Raw genomic sequence first — 10,114 nt, forward strand, 5'->3', positions numbered from 1 at the left:
AGCATGTTTTGCTTATTGTAGCAGTTGTCAATAAAGCTTTGTTTTCATATGAAAATGTATTTTTTTTTCAATTAGGGGTAAAAAATTCATGTGCTTTTATACGCTTGTATGCACTTCTGTACGCTGAAAAATCACACCCATTCACTTGCATTGATGTGCGCTTTACAGCTCAACGCACAGAAATGCATGCAACCCTACGTTTTTGTAACGCTGCTCAGTGCAACGCATGTAAACCAGACACATTAATTACATGGGAAAATCAATACCTTGCAGAACGCACAGCGCAGTGCGCTCTGAAAAATGTACCTAGTGTAAATGAGGCCTAACACTGTGCGATTCAAAGTCTATAAACAGACCACACCTCATAAGTTGTGTTGCAGCTAATTGCATTGTTACAGTGCAGAGCATGCGGTGCGTTGTGAAAGCACATATGTTGATGCACATAATGTTTGTCAGTAAGGCTCTGTTCCCACTTGAGCAGAGAATGGACAAAAAAAAAAAAAAAAAAAAAAGCCAGTTCTCCGCTCATTGCTAAGCGGAGAGTAAACAACTCCTTTGTTTTATGCTGGGTACACACTATGAGATTTTCTGGCCGATTTACTGTCAGATCGATTATTTCCAACATGTCCGATTTGCTTTCCGATCGATTTCCGAGCATTTTCCGCTGTATTTCCTATTAAAGTGCACGGAAATCGATCGGAAAATGCTCGGGCATGTTGGAAATAATAGATCTGACAGCAAATCGGCCAGAAAATCTCATAGTGTGTACCTAGCAATACACAGGAGCCGTTCACACTTGTCACGGATGCATTGCAGTAAGCAGACTACTTCTGTGCAGTCCGTCATAATATGGGGCCAGTCGGATGCATTCCTCCATACAGCCTATGGGGAAGCACATCTGCCCCGGGCTCCAACCGCATCACTGCGGACCAGCAGAACAGACATTATACTGTCCGCATGGGATGCGAAAGGCAAGTGGTAACAAAGCCTAAAGCTGCACATTGGTCAGATTCTTCTTTGCTTGGTTTACATTACATGCTACTGCACATGTTGTTTTTTGATTGCATTTTGTGTATGTTATAGTGCAGCGCAATGCAATGCCCCAGTGTAAATCAACCCCTTCCACTGCTGGTACATGAATAAATTGTACCAAGTATATTTAATATCTTCTCCTCTATATTACATTGAAGTGGTAAGATCTCACAAGATTAAAATTGAATGTTGCTGCGCCATGTGCTTGAACCATTTTCAAGTTTCAGAAATGTACACAAATTAACAAACGAATGTGCATCAGCTTGAAATTATTTGGCTTTCCTTGACCAACCCCAAGCTTGGCATCTACCGTAGTCCACATACAATTTATTTGCAGTCTCCCCCTAATCCTGAACTAACGCCCTTTGGTGCCTCTGCAGCAAAATATAGCCATGCTGAAAACTATTCCGTCCCTTAACCACTTAAGGACCAGACCATTTTTTACAGATCTGTGCTGCGTGGGCTCTCCAGCCCGGAGCACAGATCGGGTTTTAGGCAGGGCAATCAGACTCCCCCCCCCCCCCCCCCCCCCCCCCTTTCTCCCCACTAGGGGGATGTCCTGCTGGGGGGGTCTGATTGCCGCCGCTCTGTGTGGCCGAGTGGGGGGGGGCTCCTCAAAGCCCCCCTCAACAGCGCTATTCCCCCCTCCCTCTCCTTCCCTCCCTCTCCTGCTCACAGTGGACGGCACAGGACGGCGATCTGTCCTGTACCGCCTCTAATAGGCTTTAGCCTATCAGACGGTGGCGATCCCCGGCCAATCAGGGGCCGTGGATCGCCGATCTCCTTTATGGCGCTGCTGCGAAAGCAGCGCTGTAGGATGTAAACACGGGATTTCTTCCTCGCATGTTTACATTTCGCCTGCGAGCCGCGGTCAGAGGCTTGCGGGCTGTTTACGGAGACGCCCTCCGTGAACTGACATGAAACGATGTAAATCCACAAACGACCTATCGGCGTTAGGCGGTCGTTATGTGGTTAAATAACTGTAGTTATAAAATTGCAAGAAAAGTTCCAGCAACCATGCCGTGCTGAGTCTGTGTGTTTTTGAGGTCAGAAGATAGGAAAGAAAATTTTATTTAACCCTTCAGTAGAAGAGATTTATTTATTATTTGAAGCATGCTCCTTTTTAAATTGTAACTGTCGGCATAAAATCGAAAATCAATTCTTTATTTTCATCTGGTAAACCAATAAGGATGCTAACCAGATAATCCAAAAGTTAAAATCACTATTACTTTTCTTGTTAAATGATCATTCCCCAGTTTACCTGACTCTTATTTGGTACGCACAAAATTTGGTATGCAAAAAGGAAGTTGCATGGCATGCTGTGTTGTCTTTTTTGCTGCTCTACTTCCCTTCAGACTTAACTAATGCAGCCTGATTGGCTGAAGCCTCTTTCCCTCCTGTTTTCCCCTCCCACACCTCTGTTCCTCTCTGATTGGCCAGTATTTCTCATGCTGAGACGATGCACTTTCTATAGAGGAGGGAGGGCAATGCATATGCAATCAGGCAGAGGAGAGTAAGGGAGGAAATTGCATCAGAATTGGCTTAAAGATAGCCACACTTAAAATGGGAAATGCTAAGAAGGATGTTCTCTCTTTTTTTTCTTTTTTTTTTTTTTTTCTCTCTCACTAAAATCAAAACGTGGACAGTGCAATACATATGCTGTGTAAGTAGAGCAAGTATTTATCTACTTATATAGTTTTTTTTTCTGAGATAGTATGGCTGACAGCTCCTCTTTAAGCACCTTTACAGCGGTATTTTTTTCTCTGATGTTAGCAACACATTTACAGCTGTGCAAGCTAAATGGATTTATGTGTTGTGTGTTCCAGCTGGGATGCGCTATCACCTGCTGTCTCCAGAGGACAGGGAGGAGCTGGTAGAAGGCACAAGACCACGGAGAAAGAAGCATGATTACCGCATTGCTTTGTTTGGTGGCTCACAGCCTCAGTCCTGTAGATATTTCAATCCAAAAGTAAGCACTGCATGTAGTTCTGTTTCCACTGAAAATCCTTTGAACCAAAAAATGATATCCCCACTGCTATTTTTTTTTTATTTATTTTTTTTAAGTACAGAACTGTGACATCCAAGTAGAGTCGAGTCTCTCTTATTTTGTGGCCTCTAATGAAGCAGTCTTACCTCCAAAACTGCTGTCAGGACGTCCACACTGTGCTGTTTGTTCATGGCACTGGGGAAGAAGTGTTGTGCTTTTTAAGCCTGGCTGGTGCCCAGATCTCTTCTTTAGCTAATTCTATTGCATAAAATTCAATGGAAGGGACACAATATATTGAATGCAATGCTGTTCAACGGCCGTTTGGGGTCCCCCAAATGTTGTCAGGTATTCTCCAACTGTCCCTGACCCCAGTGCAGGCTGCACATTGGAAGCATATGGAGTGTAGAGCTTGTTTTGGAAGGAAGGGTCTGTAGTTTATATCCACCTCTCTGGGTGGCATTAATATGTAGTCCTCACACCTACAGATGTATCACAAGAGCTCCAGGGCTAAATATGCCATCACTGAAGTTATCATCCTAGAGGCATTAAAGTGATGCAGTGAAGATGAGAGGCCTACATCTGGTACCCAGAGGCAGATATAACCCGCAGATGCACTTACCGCACGGATTTGCACCTCCACCCATTTACAACATCCAGTCTGCCTAGGGCAGCTATGGGCAAAGTACAGCTCAAGGGTCATACCTGGCCCATTTTAGCTTTTAAATTTGCAGAATTGCTAGCGAAGCATATTAATTAGGTTCGTTACCTGCTCTCAGCTTCCAACACTGATATCCCTTTAGCTGCATGACCAGCGTCCCATATCCATGACTACAGCGATGACTTGTCATATGAAAGCAGGTCACATAACAAGATGCATCAATGTGGCTATAGAGAGGACGCTGGTTCCGCAACTGAAGGGAGATCCTCTCTGGAAGCTGAGAGCGGGTGAGTAACCTCGCTAATATTCTCTGCTCGCAACTCTGCATAGAGAGGGAGGAAGAGGCACATTTGCTGCTGGGGAGGGGGCTGTCTAATACTGGGGGCACAGCTAACTATCTCAACTGGGGAGGGAGCTGCCTAATACTGGCGGCACTCCTGGTTACCTATACTGAGAAGGTGAGGGGCTACTTTAATACTGGGGCCACACCGGGGCCAAACTAAGACTAGGGCATTTGGCTTCCAATACTGGAGGGGCATATCGGTTACTTATACTATTCTGGCTCCTCTGTTACATTCAAGCCAAAAAGTTTGCCCACCCCTGGCCTGGGGCTAGTGGAACGCCAGAGATCTTGTGTGGGAGTGCACAGGAATCCTGACTTATCCTGAGGATAAGCTGAACTTCTGCCCAATACAACCCATTTGTAAGGTACTAAAAGGTTGAGTTATCAGTTTGCATGTCTTGTTTGTTTACTTTTAAGTGTATGTGTTGTTTTGTTGAATCTCTGCATTTTATTATGTCAGGATTATAACTGGACTGATATCCGATGCCCATTTGAAAAGCGAAGAGATGCAGCCTGTGTGTTTTGGGACAACGTGGTCTATATATTAGGTGGCTCTCAGCTCTTTCCTATAAAGAGAATGGACTGCTACAATGTTGTGAAGGACTCCTGGTACTCAAAACTGGGACCACCAACCCCGAGAGACAGCTTGGCTGCATGTGCTGCTGAGGGCAAAATCTACACGTCTGGGGGCTCGGAAGTTGGTGAGGCATCACTGTTCTCTTTTCAATAAATTTCAATCACTAATCATTAATGTCTGATTTTAATCACGTATGTATAGCCCTTATTTATAAAGCGCCTACATTTAACTTCACAGACATACATTGATCCCTGCATTTGTGTAGGTTACAGTGTCATTTTAGTTCAGCAAATATGGACATTCAATTTCATACTATAGGGATTTCTTAGACTGCAACAAGATCTTCCATATTTTGAAGCTGGTGGGGCCAGCGTACAAAGTACATTCGTATACCATATCTGTTGATAACTGAGTTTTGGTTTACTAAATCCAGGATCTTATTCTTTGTTGCTCACAGCCATGAGAATGGTGTATATGCTCCGCTTAGAACAGGTGGGAGATGAGGAAGCCCATCTTGGTGCTTTGAGGAAGGGGAGGGGGGGGGAGTTTATTCCCATGGATGGGATTGAGGCCTCATTCACATTAGGCAATGCAGATGGCTGTGCGAGCGGAACGCAACACACTCGATTGCCCTGCCATCTGCGTTGATGTGTGCTGCACTGCTAAACCCATTCATCAGTCTGAACGTCAGAAGTGCGGTTTGTATACTCCTGACGTTCTTGCGTGTCGCAAGCCATACGCTCTGCCAAAATGCAAACTGCAGCATATATAGTGGGAACGAGGCCTAAGGCTTGCTTCACACGTATAAAAGTTGTCCAGTCCTGTCTGTTTTTTACAATTGGCATCAGTTTTGTATGTATTTCTGTATTTCTTTTCACACACAAAAGGTGTAGATTTCCAGTCCAGTCAGGTAAAACTGATAGAAAAACTGACAGGACAGTACTGGACCAGAAAAAAAAAACCTGAAGTGAGAAGGATATGGACACTGCCATATTTTTCTTTTAACCACTTGCCGACCGCGCACTCATAACGCGCGTCGGCAAAGTGGCAGCTGCAGGACCAGAGATGCAGATTTGCGTCGCCGGCTGCAGACTAATTAATCAGGAAACAGCCGCTCGCAAGAGCGGCTGCTTCCTGTCAATTCACGGCGGGGGGCTCCATGAATAGCCTGCGGGCCGCCGATCGCGGCTCGCAGGCTAAATGTAAACACAAGCGGAAATAATCCGCTTTGTTTACATTTGTACAACGCTGCTAACAGTAGCAGCGTTGTACTAGATCAGCGATCCCCGGCCAATCAGCGGCCGGGGATCGCTGTCACATGACAGGCAGGAAGCCTGTTAGAGGCTGCACAGGACAGATCCGTTCCTGTGCAGCCTCCAATCTCCGGGGAAGGGAGGGAGGAGAGGGAGAGGGGGAATCCTGCGGTGGAGGGGGCTTTGAGGTGCCCCCCCCCGCCAGCCACACGCATGCAGGAGCGATCAGACCCCCCCAGCACATCATCCCCCTAGTGGGGAAAAAAGGGGGGGTGATCTGGTCGCTCTGCTTTGTGTTTGATCTGTGCTGGGGGCTGTAGAGCCCACCCAGCACAGATCAGCAAAATCAGCGCTGGTCCTTAAGGGGGGGGGTAAAGGCTGGGTCATCAAGTGGTTAAGCAATACCGGTTGCCTGGCTGTCCTGCTGATCCTCTGCCTCTAATACTTGTAGCCATAGACCCCGAACAAGCATGCAGATCAGGTTTTCTGACATTTTTTTCAAATATGACAAGATTTGCTGCATGCTTGTTTCTGTTGTGATTCACTACTGCTGCCAAGCGACTAGTGGTGTTTAAGAGGAAATAAATATGGCAGCCTCCATATATTTCTCACTTCAAGTCCCCCCTAAAGGGACTCCAAGCAGTGCAGAAACTATGGAAAGATGCATACCATTTTGAAGCTCTCTTTCTCCCCTTTCCAACGATATATAAACCGCCGCCCTACGCCTTTTAGTTTTCAATATTTTCACGATCGAAATTGCGTCTGCTGCGATTTCGATCGCGAAAATATTGAAAACTAAAAGGCGTAGGGTGGCGGTTTATGTGTCGTTGGAAAGAGGAGAAAGAGAGCTTCAAAATGGTATGTATCTTTCCATAGTTGCTTGTATTACACAGGTTGACTTTTCGCCGAAGTCGGCAGCTCCATTCAGCTGCTGACTTTGGGGAAAAGTTGTCCTGTGTAATACAAGATTGCGGCGGCCACAATTTTGATCGTGAAAATAGCGAAAACTAAAAGGCATAAGGCGGCGGTACAGCTTGATCGGCCGCACGCAGCGGCGGAAGAGGGCCCCCCCGCCAGAGCCCTGCGCTGCCCGGACCAATCACTCCCGGGCAGCGCAAAGGGCTGGATCGAGTGCGCCTGACGTCAGGACGTCAGCTGACTTCCATGACGTCATTCTGATCGTCGCCATGGCAACAGGAGAAGCCAAACAGGAGATTGCGTTCTATACGCAATCTCCTGTTTGCTGTTGTTGCCGGCGGCGATCGGACTAGAGTGACACATGCTCCCTCTAGTGGTGTTTCATGTAGCTACCACTCGGATAGCTACATGAAACAGAAAAAAAAAATTACAAAAAATGTGTAATGCAGCCTCCTTGGCGAAAAAATTTAACCGCCAAGGAGGTTAAAGCAATATGGTTCTTGTTTTTATTGGCTTTTCATCTCCCTGTGGAAAAGCTGGGATTTCTGAAGAAGGCAGCTTTTTGTGTATACTCTCACATATATCATTCTATATAGGTGGGGATGAGTTATAGATACACCTCCAATGCCTATTTTGCATAGGGGGAAACCCACACATAAGACGACGTTCCATCTTTCAAGCCATTAAAGTATCTTATTCTGGGGCGTGGCCAAGATGGCGCTCTGAGCGGTTGTGCTTTTCAGATGCTCCGTTGCCCAGCAGGGAAAACTACGATTTAACCTAACATTCTGGCTGTTTTTTCTGGACAAAACTACTCTACGTGACCTCCTTAGCCGCATGAGCGATATATCTTTGTGGTGCGACCCACCGAGAGTGTGAGGAAGAGCCTACCAGTGACCCAGCTTTCCTTCCTGCAGCTGGGACTCGCCTAATGGCCTCCCTGCCCGCAAAGCTCACCTCATTGCTACTCCCTTTACCTCACTATGTCGCAGCGGGGGGGGGGGGGGGGGGATAGAAATAACAAAGAAAAGGGAGCTAAAGAGAAGGAAAAGCCTCCGGAAGAAGTCCCAAGTACTCCCGCGCAACAATGCCGAAATAAGCCCAGAGAGGAAGATGTGGTGGAGGAACAGGAGGATGACTCTACTCCGATGCCTAACACAGCAGAACTTATAGAGGCCATACGGACATGTCAGGCTGCACTTACTTCCAAGATTGATACGATTGAGGCTGGATTTATCTTGCTGCGCCATGACATGTCCAAACTTTGCGACCGAACAGAAGAACTTAAAACCCGTACCTCCACTGCCGAAGACACCATGCAACACCACAGAATTGTTATTCCGGGCATCCAGCAGAGGCTATCCCACTTGGAGGAGCGTGCGGAAGACGCGGAAAACAGAAACCGCAGAAATGATCTAAGAATCGTGGGGATACCTGAGAGAGAGGAGGGATCCGATGCAGTGGCGTTTCTGGAGGGGCTTCTCCAGTAACTTTTATCGGATGCTACGTTCTCCACGTTCTTTTCAATTGAAAGAGCACATCGGCTGGCCACCCGCAAAAAACTGCCTGGAGCTGCACCAAGACTGATGATATTCAAATTGCTCAGCTACATACCTCCCAACTTTTTGAGATGAGGAAGAGGGACACTTGAGCCACGCCCCTGCCACACCCCTAGTCATGCATACCATAAAGATTTCATGAGAAAAATATGTTTTATAATTCAAACCACACTGGTCCTTTCTATTCTGGTTTATTTTCCTTCACAGTAACATTTTAAAATGAGTATTATATCAATTTAAAGGATGGGAATAAAGTTTAGAGTCAATCAAACACATTTTTTTAGTAGAGAAATATATATATTTACATAGAAAGAGGGACAAAGTCCTGAAAGAGAGACAAATGAGGACAGAGGGACAGGGCTCCCAAAGAGGGACTGTCCCTCCAAAAGAGGGACAGTTGGGAGCTATGCAGCTATAGACCAAGACCTCATCATGTCTGCATCTAGAAAGGTGGGGGATCTCCACTACCAGAATACATGGCTGATGATCTTCCCTGACTTCTCCAACAAAACCCAAAAACGACGACGATCATTTCAACAGGTGAAAAGCAAACTCCGGGAGAGAGAGATAACCTATGCTATGCTGTTCCCTGCTCGTCTTCGTATCTAATATGGTGAGGACGTGCACTTTTTTGATAAACCAGCAGACGTCTCGACTTGGCTGGATTCACTACCAGCTAAACAGTAGGTACTTATGAGTGCTGTACTCCTGGGGGCCTTTATATTTTTTTATTTCTGGAACTACCACTGTGACATGGAGCAGAGGTTATGGCAGGTATTCTGTTATTTCTCCTTTATTATGTTCTTCGAACTTTGTACATTATATGGCATGGGAGATATGGCGGGGCTAGAGTAACTAATCAGCCATTTAGCCTTCACTGACAATGCTTTTCTCACTCACTGATACTAAATCAGTTGCTTGAATATCAGTTACTTATGTTAATGGTTGTGTTCTACAGTTTGGGTGGCACTGAGGGTGCATCCTTGATGATATACTTTCGTATAACTGTAATTGCGTGGGATTTATCCCCTTGTCCTTCCTAAGCGCAAAATCTGCTGTTAACTTATTCGCATGTTAATATGTTCAGCATGATGGCCATAATGTACGTGGGGTTGCTACTCCTAACTTTCCGCTGTTGACAATATTTTTTAAATAAGGTTTTTACCCGGGATAAGACTAGTTGTAGGGGGTTTGATATTGAGATACATATCATTCAAGTAATGCCATGTGGTTGATCCAGGGTGTCTTGGTGAGCAATCTCCACTAGGGGCAGTGGAACCCTATGAAATGACAATACCATACCTGAGTTAGCTTATTACTGCTCCCTTGTGTGATGCATTTTCAGTATCCTGTGCTCCCGGGGTGATTGCATGCAACTGGCACTCCATACACACCCCAGGCGCACCTATCATCCCTAAGTGATTGACCCCGGGCGATAACCTGTTCGGAAATTACCTGCTGAAACCATATTAAAGGTGCACACATATTAGTGGCACCTAATCCACACAGAGGCCTGTACATTATTTTATATATACACAAATACTTACTGTGAAAATTCAAATCAACATATACAGGGAGCTTCTAATCTCAACCCACGTATCTCTTTAATATTACCCTTCTGTATTACAAACCAGCTGTCAATATATGGTTAATACCCTGTAATGCACACTTTAACCACTTAAGGACCGCAGTCTTTTCACCCCTTAAGGACCAGAGCCTTTTTTCCATTCAGACCACTGCAGCTTAAATGGTTTATTGCTCAGTCATACAAGCTACCATCTAAATGA

General features: G+C 45.6%; 1 protein-coding gene across 1 annotated transcript in view; it reads left to right on the forward strand.

The window, feature by feature from the left end:
- Positions 1–10,114, forward strand: part of KLHL7 (kelch like family member 7) — a 54,712-nt gene that overhangs the window by 21,041 nt on the left and 23,557 nt on the right. The window contains exons 7-8 of the mRNA XM_068238648.1: positions 2,859–3,001; positions 4,481–4,721. Of these exons, the coding sequence (XP_068094749.1) occupies positions 2,859–3,001; positions 4,481–4,721 (384 nt within the window). The remainder of the gene's footprint in view (positions 1–2,858; positions 3,002–4,480; positions 4,722–10,114) is intronic.

The sequence above is a fragment of the Hyperolius riggenbachi genome, chromosome 5 (genome assembly GCF_040937935.1).
Source record: "Hyperolius riggenbachi isolate aHypRig1 chromosome 5, aHypRig1.pri, whole genome shotgun sequence".
NCBI classification, from domain to species: domain Eukaryota; kingdom Metazoa; phylum Chordata; class Amphibia; order Anura; family Hyperoliidae; genus Hyperolius; species Hyperolius riggenbachi.